We start from the raw sequence: 15,878 nt of genomic DNA, 5'->3' as shown, positions 1-15,878 counted from the left end.
AGGCTATAGCACAACAAGCAATGTAATTCATAGAATCTTGGAATGGCTTGGGTTGGAAGGGACCTTAAAGCCCATCCAGTCCCACCCCTGCCATGGGCAGGGACACCTTCCACTATCCCAGGTTGCTCCAAGCCCCATCCAGCCTGGCCTTGGACACTCCCAGGGATCCAGGGGCAGCCACAGCTGCTCTGGGCACCCTGTGCCAGGGCCAGGGCCCACCCTACAGCGAAGAATTCACTTCCCAATATCCCATCTCACCCTGCCCTCTGGCAGTGGGATGCCATTTCTCCTCTGTCCTGTCCCTGCAGGCCCTTGTCTGAAGTCCCTCTCCAGCTCTCTCAGAGCCCCTTTAGGAACTGGAAGGGGCTCCAAGTTCTCCCCAGACCCTTCTCCTCTCCAGGTCAAATAACTCCAGCTCAGCCTGGTTCCATAAGGGAAGCAGCCCAGCTCTCTCAGGGAGTAATGGGAATGGTTTATCAGGCAGCCGTAGATCCTGTGCAGATTCCTGTGTGTCTTCTGCCACAGCGTGTGCCTCAGGCCCCACTGGAGATGTTATAGCAGCCCTGTTTTCACTTCAAACAGCAAGTGAGACAATACAAGTAGGATCAAAAGCAAAAGACAAAATGTATGACAGCAAGGGGCTCTTTTGATGGGAAAAGTCTCACCCCACAAGTGCCTAATCATCCTCACAACCCCACTCTGGAGGTATTTGCTGACGCCCATTCCCCGTTGGATGGATTCATGGACACAGGCAGCCAACGAATCCATCAGACCCCCGATGGCCCCGGACTGTTTGCATTCCCTGCTGTTTATAGCTTTAGTGAATAAAAGAAAACAGCAGACTGGGCCCGTGGCCAAGTGCAGCCTTCAGTTTCTCTGTGGGAGAAAGGCAGAGTGGGTGGGCATCTCTGAGGCAGTGTCAGCACAGCATATGCTGGGGGACAGCAGTGTGGAGAGACCCCAGCACCCGAGATGCTGTTAGAGCTGTCAGCGTGAGGAATTGTGAGAGCATCCCAGATCCCCTGCTGTGTGCCTGCCTGCAGAACACACGAGCATCCCCACCTTAAAAACCCGGTGATTGAAGCACACTTGAAACGGGGAATTTGACTCCTGGCTGTCTCATCCTTGCAGTGCTCATTGCTGTCTCCCCTTACAACTTATTGTCTGAGGCATGTGGGCCCCCGTGTCCAAGTGGTCTCTTGTTTTAAAGGCATCTTGGGTTACAAGCATTTTCTCAAATCAGTTCTGCTCCCCAGTTCCTTCTTGGCCTTGTGTGACATTTATGTTTATGTAATCTACCTAGAGAGCCTTTGACTTGCATAGCAGTGCTGGTATGCTGTGCTCAGGCTTCTAAATCCTGCCTGGATTGCTAAAAGGGAGAGTGCTGCGCATTCCCCAGATAATACTGAGTGCAGAAGCAGTGTTTCTAATGGTTATGAAGAGTTAAGAGCACTCTAATTTCTTATGTGAATTGGAATAGTTCCATTTTCCCACCTCAAATAAGCACTGTTTACCTAGGTCTGGGAGCATTTCATCTTCCTTACTCTCTTTGTGTTAAAAGGGCTCTACTCCAATCATACATCAGAAGCTCCAGGCTGCCTCTTCCTAAAGGTCTTCCCCAAAACACCTCTTCCCAAAACACCTCTGACTTGAGGAAATGGCTGTTTCACCTTACATGGTGCTGAACAGCAGGTAAGGACACACCCTTGCTCTAAGGTCAGAAGTGCCCCTGGATCTCTGCAGCGAGCCCTAACAACTGCAGTTCACCTTGGGACTATTGTGATATTAATACACGGAATGTGAGAATTCTTTACCCTCTTACAAGCACACAGAACTCGGTGCTTTAGAAAAGCAAGGGCTGGTTTTCAGCCTCCACCCTACCTTCGGGTACTGCTGCTATGGAGACAACACTGAGCTACAGCATCCAACACACTCCCACAGCACTTGTGCAACCTTTCAATAACCCCATTTTAAGGGGCTGCTGCTTGCAAACTGCCATTGGTCAGGTATGGAAACGAGCACTTCTGTGGAAACCATGTTTTTACAAGAAAATGGACATATCGTCAACCAGCCATAAAAAAACAGAGCGCGTAAGACGGAAGGACTTAAGCATGTACACAAGGAAAGAGTCCATGGGAAGGTTGTGAGAAAGGAACAAGCAGCACTGGGGAGGATGTGAACGAGGAACAAGCAAAGGAAGAAAAGGATAAGGAAATGCCAACTGAAGGACAGCTGTGACATACATGACGGACAATGTGACACACACAGAGGAGCCAATCATAAAGCATAAAGTAGCGTGTGAAAATAGGCCTTAATCAATAATAATTATGCACGATCGCGTGTAGGGAAAGCAAGAATTGTATATTAGGGACAGTAGTTCATCAATAAAATGGCTTCTGCCTGATTCACATTGAGTCATGTAGAGTCCATTGTTTCTCTCCACACACTTCACTTATGAACCTCCTAAAAAACACCTGCTTAATTCCCAAAGGCCCAAATTCTGACCCTCACTTGGTGAATGACTTCATTAGTGTCAGAATTTGGAGCTCAGTGAATGAGGTGAGGCTGTTTCTCTAAAGCTAAAGGCAGGTACCTGCTAATGAAAGGACACACTGAAAACCTCTCCTCCTAGCACAAGGCTCCTTTGCTCTCAGAGGTGCAAATTTAAAAGGTCAGGTCCTTCAGGCAAAAACAAATGCTGCCATTTTCTAGAGGTTCGGCTCTGTTCTCATTGTGGGACTTTGAATAAATACCCCCTTCCTAACGGGCTGCTGCTTGAGCTCAATTTATTTACTTAATGCACACTGCCTTCCCTGTTTTTCTGTGACCTTTAATTTTTATTAGGTCTTTTGTCGATGGGAGAACAGCAAGATGGAATGGGAATAGAAAGGATGTGGGTAACTGAGTAAAGTCTGGGGGGTTGAGAGCTTTATAACTGGGGTGGTTAAAATAATTGACGGGACAAATGAAATATCCATGAACAGAAGGGCAATGCCCTCTGTCACTGCACGGAGAGGGACTGTGGGCTTGTCCCTTGCTGTCCCTCTTCTGATGCAAAGACAGCAAAGCTATGCCAGCCAGTGCTTCAGCTGGAGATACTGAAGGATAACCATAGCCTTTCCATCCTTTCAGAGATGAAGACAAAGCTGATAGCTGAGCAGACCCTACAAAGAGCTCCTGGAGAGACAAAGCTTTGTCACCTGAACCTTGTGTAGGAAAATACAGCAACCACCCTTCTCCCTCCTGAAGGGAGCAGCTCCTGTAGCAAGGTACAACAAATCCCCTATCATTCTATCCACCTTCCAAAGAAGCTCAGCCAACTCTCAGCATGCTCAGAAGCTTTTGTGCCCTCTTTTTTTTTTTTTTTTCCTTTCTGGTCCAGATAATCGTGACTGGATCAGATGGCCCCAGAGCCAGCACCCGTAACCAGCCAAGATTACAGGGAACTTGGCTGTGTGTTGCATCAGGATCTAGCTGCTGAATGGACTACACCTACATGACTAATTCCAGGTGGCCAAAAACATCCACACAAACACATCTTCAAGTACTCCTCCTTCTTGGTGCCTCTCCCAGCGGGAAAGAAAAGGTTAAATTATGAAAATCATGAATGGCAGGATTGGTGCAATATTTAAAGGATAAATAATTTGTAAAGAAAATTAATAACTTATGGTCTTGAATAATTACTGTTGCATATATCAGTGACTGCAGTGACAGAGCCTTCCAGTCCTGGGGGCTGAAGAGGCTGGGAAGCAAACAGAAGGATGAAAATGCACAGGCTAAAAAAATCGCTGGCAACGTAAGACAGACAAACACAGCAGTTCTGCTGGTGGATTAAAATGGGCCCAGAGCAGGGACTGCTGACGTGAGAAGAAGAGATGAGAATGGAAACTTTCACAGATGTAGGAAAGAGAAGAGTTTCTCCTTAGAGACAGTTTATAATGTGCTGGTCCACACTGAATCCTGGTCAGGGTCATGTGCCAGATTTTGCAAGGAAAGAAGCTCTGCAATGCAAAAGGAGAGGGCTTGAGGCTTGAACCTGGCTTTTCTGTTCCCCTGGTCCATGTCCCCTTGCATGAGCAGTGCTGGGCTCTGTGGAGCTGTTTTGGGAGGCTGAGCTGCAGCGGGAGCTGTAATAAATAAACCACACAGACATGCTCACTGGGGCACAGCCTGCCTGCATCCAAGCTGCTAAATTTAGGTCCCTTCCAGCAAACGAGCATGTGCAAAGAGGCACAGGGATGAGACAGGCCTGTCGTATGAGCTGGGAAAAAAACTGAGACTGTTGGTTTACCCATGATAATAACAGCACTTTTGGCATCAGAGGAGACCAAAGGTCCTGAGGATAAACACTTGAGGACAAGATATGTCTATTGCAAGGCCCATTTCCCTCTGTCAGCCTTGTGATCATGTCTATGGCTGACCCTGGCGGGGGCACATCAGGGCAAAAGTGAAGTCCCTTTGCCTGAAGGGTCTTGGCTTGAGGGCACTGCCATTTATTGGGGCAAAACGAATAATCTTTATGCAAAGAATCATCCTTACTGAAATCATGGCTATTTGCAATGTAGAGTTCTTAGACAAGGGGTGAGGATACTGAAGACCCAGAGGGGTGCTGGGGGAGCAAAGGAGGCACGACACAGATAAGAAATCCCCACAAACAACACCGGGGGAGGAACAGGACTTCTTGTTCGAGGATGTTGCTGCCTGTGCGCTCCACGCCGTCGTCCCCCTCGCTCCCCCCTCGGGTGTGCCCTGCCGCAGACATGAGTGAGAGACCAGAGCCTGCAGCCAGAGCCCCTCTGTTCCCAGGGATTTCTACAGGGAATGCCGGGGAGCGTGGAAGCCGTCCCAACCTGCCAGCCCTCCGTGTAACCCCAAAAGTGCAGTTTGGCGTTTCATCCCAAACGTGCAATGTGAGTGAGGCTCCCGGGGCAACTTCTCCCTGCTCTGGATTACAACCAACTGTTTAGGGATGGGCAGAGCCGGGCTGGAGCTCCTTCACGTCACTGCCGCGTGTCGCCAGGGCGGGGACTTTGCCACCCAGGACAGCCACCAGAGCTCTCCCCATCTCTGCCAGGGACCCGCGTGGGACAGCAGGTGAGTGCCAAGCGAACTGGGGATCCGCCTTGGCATGGGGACGGGGCTGCACGGCTGGAGGTGCCTGGGAAGCTGCCAAGCGCCATCCCCGCTTTCCAGCGCGCAGTGCCGGCAGTGCGGGAGTGGCAGCCCCGGGCTGGGCGATGCCAAGGCACGGGGGCAGCCCGGGGGCTGAGGAAGGACAGGGGGCAGCTGTGGGATGGAGGAAGGGCTGACCCTTCCCGGGCACAGGGAGTGCGGGTTTTGGTTCCTATTTGTGCCGTGCCCAGGCTGGCGCGTCCGCCCCGCTGGCCGCTGGAGCGCGGAGGGCATGGCCGGGGGCTGACGCGGTTCGGGGTGGGCGCACAGGCTGAATGAGGCGTACAAGGCTATAAAATCATTTTTTTATTCCTTCTGAGGGCAGTGGCCAGCTAAAGGTCAGCGTGTGGCAGGCGCTGGGATATTTCAGCTGGCTCGGGGCTCGTGGCAGACGGGAGATCCCTTCCCGAGCTGCAAACTCGGAGTCAGTGACCCTGCCAGGGCTGCATCCCGCGCACCGGGAACAGCTGGCCGTGACGGAGCTGTGGAAAAGCTGATCCGGCGCAGGGTGTGGGTTGTGTTTGGGTAAACGTGCACCGAATGAAGGAACTCGTCAGACAAGTCCAGTGTTTGCCTCGCAAGGAAAAGGGTCACAAAGCAGTGGGTTTCCGTCCAGATCCGAGCGGTAGGACAGGCAACGCTGCGAGCTCAAACTGGGGGGGAAAACGCCCTGTGTTTATATCCTCTTAAGCTGTTGGAAGCTTTCCTTGCTGGCTCCTGTGTGTGTGTGTGCTCTGAGCACAGTCAGGAAAACCTGATTGTGTTCAAGCCTGAACTTGAACTGGCCAGCATACATGATAGTCTCAGCACTTCCCTGATAAATTGAGTTTATTCTGGATTCAGCTTTTAGAGGATGTTGATATGGACTTAAAACAGGCTGATTAGCTGATAAAGCCTGCCAGGAAAAGATCATCCATGGAAAAAATAATTGAATAATGGGAGGGATCCCTCCTACACTTGCACTCTATCACCTGGGCACAGTGTTTTGAGCCTGTTCTAAGCCAGGTTTACTGTACCAGGCCTTTATTCTGGGGTGAAGCAAATAACATCAGGACCATAGCACTGGCTGGCTGACTCTTGCATGTGTAGTTTAATTCTTCAAAACACAGAGCGAAGTATTGTTCCTATCCTGAAGCTGTTTTTCCTAATGGAGCTGCAGGCCAGGAATTGTGTTAAGCTGCTGAGCGCTGGCAAATCTGCTGACAAATTCCCTTCTCTGCTTGCCAAGGGGTGGCTTAGGAGAGTTTCATTCGCCTAAAGCCCCAGCTGCAGACCCCTTCAGCTGTGAAAGGGTTACAGGGGCCATTGCTGGACAGCCTGGCTGAGCTGCTGAGCTCTCCCACCTGTAACTTCAGTGGCTCCTTCTCCCACAGAAATGCACCAGGAACAAACCAGCATTTGCAGATTGAGCAGTGCGGTTTGCACTGCTGCCTTTTCAGTGCTCTGCTCTTTCAATTCCCAGTGGTGTTCACAGGATGAAGAAATCAAAATCTTGCAGTCAATATTCAGTGTGGTATTTCTGCTGTAAATGGATGTTGTGAGAGCATTTGCCCTGAATCCAGTACATGCAGCCTCTCCTCATAGTTTGGTTTCCTTCTGCCAGCTCATTTGCGCTCAGAATTTCTCTGCTTCCCTTTCCCTTGCTACTGACCTTTATTTTGCTCTCTAATTGACTTGCTAAACTTTTGTACAAACCAGCTGGATGGTAAAGCTGCATCATAAAAACAGCAGTGAAATTCGGAGCCTTCATTTAGTGTTTGACTAAAGCAAATAGAATTGGCTTTTTACTTCTGTAAAAGATTAGAGAAGAGCAAAGATGACTTTTCTGAGGTCTAGGTCATAATGTGATCACTGGAATTTATGATCAGATGAAAGAAAGCAAACTCAACACTACTAATTGCCTGATTGCACAGGGTGTAGTAAGGTGGAGGTGCACCCGGGAGCGCCTGTGCATAACACATCCATGGCAAGTGCCACACTGAGAGTTAACTGGCCTGAACAGCACACCCAGGGCTGTAGGAGTCATGTGGAGCATGAGCAAACACACTCCTGTTCTTGCACAACTGTCTGGGCTCTTGGATAGCAGCTATTAAGCACCACGAGTAGAACTGGGGAGAGATGTCATTCGCTGCTGGCACCTCTGCTTCTGCTTCAGGGCTTTAATGAGAGAACTCACTCAGCCCTGGAATAAAACCACACGTTTGGTGGGTGGACTTTACTTGCTGTCACTGTGTTGGCATATTTTGAATTTATTTTTTATTTAATTAAACCCTACTGTATGTAGGTATCTCCTTGAGTCTGCCTTTCCTAACTCCTCTCCTGAGATGCTGGGATAAACTTGAGTTGTGGGGAAGTGAACCTTGTCCTGGTACGTGACATCCTGTCAAGTGACCAGGGATACAGGAAAATTTGGGTGTGTTCATGCAAAGGCTCTATGATTGAAAACAAAATTATGAACAGAACTAATAACCCTGGGCAGATGGCAAGAAAGCTTTGGGGTTTTTCAAGGGTTTTGTCAGTTAAAACTGCAGCCCTACAAGGAAGGACACAGTGCACCAAACTGAGGGGATGTTGAATATAAAATGTTCTATTAAAATATTAAGAGGAAAAATAATTCTCCTGCCCAGTGCTCAAGTAAGGTTGTCCTTTGTGTCCTCACCTACACCACGATGTCTCTGCCTCCTAGGAAGGTTCATGAAGGCTTAGGGCTGTGTGGGCACCTTCACCCTACTTCATCCTCACCCTGCTTCACCCTCAAGTTCTCACCTGCCAAGGTCAAAGCCATGTGTTTTGAAGGACATAGGAATCAAGTCTATTTTCTTTGCTCCCAGGGCAACACTGTCTCCTTCTCCTTGTAGCCTGAGCCAGGCTGTCACGCTGGCACTAGAGAAAAATCATATTAAATTACCAGTGCTAATCACCTGCCTGTCCACCACATCCCTTCCAGCCTGGCCCTGGCTCTGTGCTGTCGTGATCCAGCCTTTGCCCAGCGCTAAGCAGGGCTGGACACTCTGGGAAGCTGCTCTGGGCGTTCACTTGGGCTGTTCAATCTTGCTTTTAATCCTCAAAGAATTAGATGGTTACTTAACGAGCTTCATTAACCTTCAAGGGAAGGTGTATTCTATTAATTATTTGCTAGAAAACTAACACTCCCTGTGTTTTTTATTACAGCTGTCTAAGTGCCCCGGACGCAGACAATAACAGATTGACCAAATCCGAGACGATGGTGAGTGTGTGTGTTTGCTGTGCCAGGCTGTGCCAAGCCTTTGCTCTGACCTGATCAATGTGGGGAGTGTAGCTCAGATAAGGACACAGCAGGAAGAACACTGTCGCTGTCTGTCTCTTCAAGGGGATGAATTTATCGCCTCTCTCTGCTTCCTCCTTGTAGAGGAGAATGACCCACACCTACAGGCTTTTGCATTTGGCGAGTTAATGGAAAACCTGATCAGATATTAATTCAAAGAACATTAATTTCTCCAGATAAACTTCCTGGGCATATTATTCTTTCCAGGTTGAGCCTGCAAGGCAGCCATTTCTATGGTTGTTATTACAGAATCTTGGAATGGTTTGGGTTGAAGGGAACCTTAAATGTCATCCAGTTCCACCTCCCGCCATGGGCATGGACACCTTCTGCTAGACCAGGCTGCTCCAAGCCCCCTCCAGCCAGACCTGGAACACTTCCAGGGACAGGGGAACATTTTTCTGCCCATTGAATGTTAAGTAGTGTTTTGCTGATTATTTTCTTGGGAACATGAAGAGCTTTGTAAGAAAAGTGTATTTCCCCAGAAATGGCACTAGACCAGAGGCAGGAGAAACCTGTTTGTGAATAACCTTTTCAAGTAAAACACTGCACTTCCTGGTGTGCTGTTCAACAGAATGGTGGTCCTTGACTGCTCTTAGAGAAGTCAGGAATGGGGCTTTGATGGGAGCAGCCTCTTCTATGATTGACATGGAAAACTGATGGTTAGAAGCTGGATTGAACAGAAATGTTAGGCCTTATTTAACTGGAAAGCAGATACTCCATGCACAACCTCATTAAGATATTTTCTCCTTTCAGTTGAGTCCCTGTGGCTTATTTCTTCTGTTGCTGGGAAGTCCCTCTAGAACAAACCATTTCTTTTTAGGATAGGATGGAACCCGGTTTAAAATCAATCATGTTTGGAGGGTGGACTTTACTTGCTGCCACTTTCCAAAAAATATGTTTGCATCTTTTGAATTGTCTTTTTTTTAAAATTCAGCTCTACTCTGTGTGTGTCTCACTTTGTGACTACTTTTCATAACTCCTCTTGTGTGGGTTTAGGCGACAGTCAAGGGCGTCTCAACCTTCAGTGCTGAGCAAGAAGCACAGGCACTAAGGAAGGCCATGAAGGGATTTGGTAAGTTGCTCTCCCTCCACTGTTACACCTTCTTTTTTAGCTGTGATGGTTGGGAAGGTTTTTACTAGTGGTTTTTTGGAAGGGAAGTTCAGCCATTTGCATCACCTCACTGCCCGGTGAGGGCATTGGAGGGAACTGGGCAACTTGAACCCCCCCTCTTTTCCTTCAGGAAATCCAAGTTTTGGCCATAAAAGCATCCTCAATCAGGCTCTTGTTTTCTCTCTCCTGTAGTGTGGTGCTGCTGGGCTGAGGCACTTGTGCACAGATGAGGCCCAGGTTGTGCAAGGATGTGTGTAAGGTGGTGTGGCCAATGGCACACCCTGGGCAAGGCCAGAGCAGGCCTCTGGTTCTGGTACAAGCAGCTTGACTGGTTTTCATTGCTTCCTTCCAGGCACGGATGAAGATGCCATCATTGAGACCTTGACCAAACTGAACGTTTCCCAACGTCAGCAAGTTCTGATCACCTATAAGAGCACTATTGGCAGGGTAGGTCTCTTCAGAGATCAGCGGCTGGGGCTCTAACTGGGGGTTTTTTGGATCTTTTTCGGTCTGTATCACTCGGGTGAAATGTGAAGAACGTCCCAGTCTCCACAAGAGTATGACTGGCGCTGAGCACAAGCTTTCCTTGGCCAAGTTTTTTTTGGTCTTGTTCACTTCAGAGTGACTGTTCATCTGAGGAGGGTTGGAGCATGAAGAAAAGTGGTGAACGAGTTCTTCCTCTTCTCAAAGGCCATGTCTTCTCCTTTCTTCTCTTTCTGTCTTCTAGGATTTGATTGATGACTTGAAGTCTGAGCTCAGTGGGAATTTTGAAAGGGTGATTGTTGGTTTGATGACTCCTACCACCATGTATGATGTGCATGAACTGAGGAGGGCTCTAAAGGTTTGGAAATCTTTTTTTACGTTGCATGAGTTACGGTCAATTAAGTATGCAATGGTGTAATTGTATCTTAATTATTAATTTCTTATTAACCTAAATATAATAAACAAAAGTCGTAGTTGCCCTTCAAAACAGTTGTCATACTCTTGGCTCTTGTCTCTGCGGTTCCCTAGGGAGCAGGAACAGATGAAGGCTGCCTGATTGAAATCCTGGCTTCTCGCACCAACGCAGAGATCCGGCACATCAACGAGAACTACAAGCTCCGTACGTAGCTCACTCTGCGACTTCATACTGGCTGAGAAGCCACTTGTATGTGTGCAGGGGTGTGTGAAGAGGCAGGAGAAGGGTCTGTCAGCATCAAGGACTAGAATTCCACCCAGAAATTGAGTCGGTGTAAATATAACGGCACCCAGAGGTGGTTATGTCTGTCAGCTGGAGGTCTGGCAACAGTGGTTCTTTTGCCAGTTTTATGCTGGCTGTGCTTCTTAATTTTGCCCTGTACCACTCAATACGATAGCTGGATTGCTGGGATGAAAGCCAAGAAGGGCAAGGGCATCCTGGCTTGTCCCAGTCACAGTGTGGCCAGCAGGACAGGGCAGTGCCTGTCCCCCTGTGCTGGCACTGCTGAGGCAATTTGAATCCTGGGGACAATTTAGGATGGATATTAGAAAAAGGTTCTTCACCCAGAGGGTGGCTGGGCACTGGAACAGGCTCCCCAGAAAAGAGGTCACAGCACCAATCCTGATGGATCATCTCAGGGAGTGTTTGGACAACGTTCCTGGGCACAAGGTGGGACTCTTGGGGAGGGTTCTATGCAGGCCCAGGAGTTGGACTTGGTGATCCTTGTGGGTCCTTTCCCACTCAGGAAGTTCTGTGGTTCTGTGAGCTGTTAGTAACGGATCTGCTCTGTGTGTGCGCTCTGGCAGAATACGGCTCCACCCTTGAGGACGACATTGTCTCTGACACATCCTCCGTGTTCCGCAGAGTCCTCGTGTCCCTCGCGACGGTGAGTCCAGGATCGGGGAAATAAGGGGAGTGAATCTGCTGCTTGCTGGACATCTCTCACTCACTGATGAGGTGCTTCAGGCTGGCTGTTATTTCAGTTCTCTTGCATTTCACCTCACCAGCATTTCACACCAGCTTCTGCAGGGAGAACAGCTTCACTGTGGGCATGCTTTAATGCCATGTGTTCTTTTTAAATTAAAGTGGATGGCTGCTTGTTTCAAAAGGAAGAACAAATCACTTCTGAATCACATTTTGCTGTATTTGAAACCCACTATTCAATGTTAAGAACCCCATTATACATCTCCAGTAACTGGTTTCGAATGGGGAATTTGCAGGACTTACTTCCATTAGTTGCTCTGTTGAAATGAGTTTTTTCACCCTTGTATCTCTGCAGGGTAACAGAGATGAGGGAACATTTGTGGATGAGGCCCTTGCTCAACAAGATGCTCAGGTGTGTAGCAATTTGCTTCCTTGCAAGAACTGTCTGGGTTTGTATGTGTGATGTGTGGTGAATCCCTGCTGTTTCTTGACCAGTTTTTTTCAAGGTAGATGAGTAAGCCTGAAGCTCTGTTAGTCAGCAGTGCCCTAGGCAGAGACTAGATTGGATATTAGGAAATATTTTTCCCCCGAAAGGGCTGTCCAGTTCTGGCACAGGCTGTCCAGGGCAGGAGTGGAGTCCCCATCCCTGGGGGGATTTAACAGATTTGTGGATGTGGCACTTGGGGACATGGGTGAGTGGTGGCCTTGGCAGTGCAGGAGAAGGGTTGGATTTGATGACCGTAGAGGGCTTTTCCAAACCAAATGGTTCTATGAAGTAAAAGCCTCCTTATATACACCTGGTGTTCTCACTTTGTCTGTTCATAATGTCTTCAAGTGCCTGTATGAAGCTGGGGAGAAGAAATGGGGAACAGATGAGGTGCAGTTCATGTCCATCCTCTGCACACGGAACAGGTGCCACCTGCTAAGAGGTAGGACCTCTCTGGTGTCCTGGACTTTTTCCCTTGTTTGAGGACAGTACTTTTGTAGGAGCTTTGTACTTGTTTCTTAACTGATTGTGATCCCTTCCTGAGACAACAGATATTCTTGGAGCCAACTGATTCAATTCTTTTGGACCATTTTATTCCCTCCTGAGACAAAATGGGAGTTGAGAAAAACATCCACACAACTTGCTCTAGCCTGTGAATTGGAGATAATGAAGTGTGTCCCATGGGACAGAGCTAAGCATAGAAACTGTCTGCATTAAATAGCAGTTCTGGAAAATCCTAGCAGCAGTGGTTGGCTAATTAGCAAGACAGCTGATAATTAAAATGAATTATTTCTGAGGGGTAGCCCTGATTTAGCTTACAATGTCACAGTAATGGTGCAATGTTTGTACAGGGTATGAGGAGCTTGATCTTGCAAAATGATCCTCGGGGGTTACACTGAGGCAGCTCACTTGGCTCTTTCTATCCAACTCTTTCTCCTAGTTTTTGATGTGTACAGAGGGATTGCTAATAAGGACATCACAGAGAGCATTAAATCCGAGATGTCAGGAGACCTCGAGGATGCTTTGTTAGCTGTGGGTGAGTTCCCTGCTTTTTAAACTTGGTCTACAAACTAATTAAAGATACTGTCTCTTGCCCTGACTGTTTACACAGCTTCAGGAGGCGGATTCTTTTTCGCTGTTTTACAAGCCACAGTGTTTTAATCTTTGCAGATACAACCTGGTAGGAAGGCTTTGTGCTTTGTATTTCTCTCCCAAGGGATGCTTTGGCAGCTGACATTTGCTGTCTGGAAGCTTTAAAGCCTTAAAAATATTCTATTGCTGCACACTGGGCACAGAGACATTGATTGACAGCAGGTGACTGATTCTGGATGTCCGCACTGTTCTTGTTGAGTTGCACTTTTACAGAATAAACATCTGCACTGAGAAAGTGCTGGAAGGGTTTGGAAGACCTTCTCCTTCAGTGTTTATTTGCTTTAATTCTCTTGTTCTTGTCCCCATTACAGTGAAGTGCTTGAGGAATAAACCTGCATATTTTGCTGAAAGATTGTACAAATCCATGAAGGTAAAGAGCTTTTGGTATTTTCCCCCCTGCCTCTCCATGCTTGAGTCACTAGCATGACAGCAGTTAGAGAAAAAGAAACTGTGTTAATTGGGGGAAAAAAAAGAAGTCTGAGCTTTTCTGTGGACCTCTTTTCCTTCAGGAAGCTCAGAGCTGGAAGTGGATCCCTGTATTAATGCAAAAATGATCTAACTAGGAATGGATTCCACAGAAGGCCAAACCTTTGTGTCTGTCACTGGTCTGTCCAAAGTGCTTTGCAGCTGTAGCTGGTTGTTGTGTTCCTTTAGGGCCTGGGCACAGATGACAGCACGCTGATCCGGGTGATGGTGTCCCGCTCGGAAATAGACATGCTGTACATCAGGAGGGAGTTCCTGGCCATGTACGGGAAATCGCTCCACTCCTTCATTAAGGTAAGCTCTGGAATCTTACAAACAGACCTGGATTGCTAAGCAGCTTCAAGGAGACCCTCTCAATGCCTTTTGGGTATTTTAGAGGAGGTGGAATTAAGGAGATTTTACATTTATGTACTGAAAACTTCCCTGAATGTTCTTGGTTATTAAATTGTCAAAGAGGGTACAAACACTACAATAAGACATTTATGCTGGAAGGAATCCTGCTTTCCATGGAGCTGCAAAATTAATGGTGTTCCTTTTTTCTGCTCTCTCTAGGGAGACTGCTCAGGGGACTACAGGAAGGTTCTGCTCAGGCTGTGTGGTGGGGAGGATTAAAGGAGACCTGGGGGACCTGCTGATAAAATTATTGTTTAGGTTGGAAAAGATCTTTAGGATCATCGAGCCCAATCATGATAAAGATTTCTTTATTTTTTCCCAAATGCCTTATTAATTACTCTGATTATTGACTTAGGTTAGTTCATGCACTGGTTAGATAGTGGCTATTCTGGTTGACCCTTTTGATACACTTTCATGCTTGGAAGACCCATTTGCCTACTAACTGGGCTGGTGAAGCCCATCTTACACAGAATGCTATAACCAAAGGTATAAAAGTTGTTTTCTGACCAGCTGCCCCTTTGCTGTTGTGTTCACCAGCAAAATGCATCGACTAAAGCAAACCTGGATGCAAAGTGTGAGAGGCTGCATAGGGAAAAGCCAACCTCATTGGTACATGGAGACTGCAGAACACGGGTTTGCCTCAGTTTCTGGGTAGAATTAAAACACAAAGAACCCAAATACCTAAAATGCGAGCACGTTTACATATTAACTTGCCTCTGTTGGTGTGGAGCATTAACAGCCTGGCTGTACTGTATGTATATGTTGCCTGTACATCTGCAAGTGGGGAAGTTGTCATTGGTGACATCAGAAAAACCTTTTTCTACCCTGGTTAGAGTAGCCCTGTGCTTTTGGTCTGTCTGCTTGGTCATGGGGGTATAAATAATTAGGGTTATAATACAAACCCTGCTCTGGATAAAGTGATGTCATTGGAATGGTGCCTTTTAAGGAATGAGCTGTCCCCAAAACCCCACCTCATCAGCCTGGTGCTGGGGTAGCTCCCCAGAGTTTCCCAGGACACCTCCCCAGATCTCCCTGTGGCAGCTCCCCAAGTCTCCCTGAGGTAACTCCCCAGACCTCCCTGGGACACCTGCCCAGGTGTCCCCACGCTGGCTGACAGCTGCCCCATGTCACAGGGCCGATGAGGGATCCTGGGTTTGTGCCTAGGCCTCTCCTGAACGTCCACACCAACCTCTGGGAGAGACTTTCCCCCTACACACCTGCCTGATCACTGTTTTCACTACAAAAATGGGATTCTCTTTTGGCTTGGCAATTTATTTTTTACTGCTGGTGTGTAATCCTGTTGTGAAAGATCAGACTGAGGCTGCATCGTCAAAGCTGAAACACTGAGGTGGCTACACCCCAATTCCGTCATCATTTTCCTCTAGAACAGGCTGCTGCTGGCTGGAATAGGAGATGCCTCTGTGACCTCCAATAAAATAATTTCCTTTCTCGTTCTCTGGGCTGCCATTGTAGACACATTCCTGACTTTTGCCGGGAGAGGAGGCAGAGCTTCATCCAGTTTTTCTGAGGGCTCTGTCCAGGACAAGGAAATGCCCAGCACAGCACAGCAGCTGCGGACGTGCGTGGGCTGGGGGTGGGTTTCAGTGCCGTGGGTCGTGTTGGGTTTCAATGCCTTGGGTCAGGTTGCTGAGTATGGAAAAATGAATAAAGAATTTGTTTCTGTATTTTCTGTCCCGCTGGTGTGTTCTGGGAGGGGACACAGGCAAAGACTTGTTTTGTCCCGAACTCCCGTGCTCTGCCGCGGGGGGAGGAGCGGCTGCGGGGCTGCTCCTTATGCTAATTAGTCCACGGTTTTAGTCTTTTTTGTATCTTTTACCTTCGATAAGGACTTTCCAACGCATAAACTCAGTCTTTGTCTCCTCTTTATCTTCTG

General features: G+C 47.9%; 1 protein-coding gene across 2 annotated transcripts; it reads left to right on the top strand.

Moving 5' to 3' along the window:
• The first annotated feature begins 4,811 nt into the window (after nucleotides 1–4,811).
• ANXA4 (annexin A4) lies at nucleotides 4,812–15,669 on the top strand. 2 transcript variants are annotated; one of them, XM_032092136.1, is made up of 13 exons: nucleotides 4,812–5,094; nucleotides 8,344–8,398; nucleotides 9,473–9,548; nucleotides 9,940–10,034; nucleotides 10,315–10,428; nucleotides 10,599–10,689; nucleotides 11,352–11,431; nucleotides 11,825–11,881; nucleotides 12,305–12,398; nucleotides 12,897–12,992; nucleotides 13,420–13,478; nucleotides 13,763–13,885; nucleotides 14,144–15,669. In XM_032092136.1, the coding sequence occupies exons 1-13, from the start codon at nucleotides 4,970–4,972 to the stop codon at nucleotides 14,201–14,203; spliced, it is 1,125 nt and encodes a 374-aa protein (XP_031948027.1). In that variant the 5' UTR covers nucleotides 4,812–4,969; the 3' UTR covers nucleotides 14,204–15,669. The 2 variants fall into 2 exon arrangements, with proteins under 2 accessions (XP_031948027.1, XP_031948028.1); XM_032092137.1 differs by lacking the exon at nucleotides 4,812–5,094 and adding an exon at nucleotides 5,556–5,797.
• The last annotated feature ends 209 nt before the right edge of the window (nucleotides 15,670–15,878 follow it).

Source organism: Corvus moneduloides, chromosome 27 (genome assembly GCF_009650955.1).
Source record: "Corvus moneduloides isolate bCorMon1 chromosome 27, bCorMon1.pri, whole genome shotgun sequence".
Lineage (NCBI taxonomy): Eukaryota > Metazoa > Chordata > Aves > Passeriformes > Corvidae > Corvus > Corvus moneduloides.
Note: the sequence above shows the minus strand (reverse complement) of the source record. Positions and strands in the feature narration are given on the sequence as shown.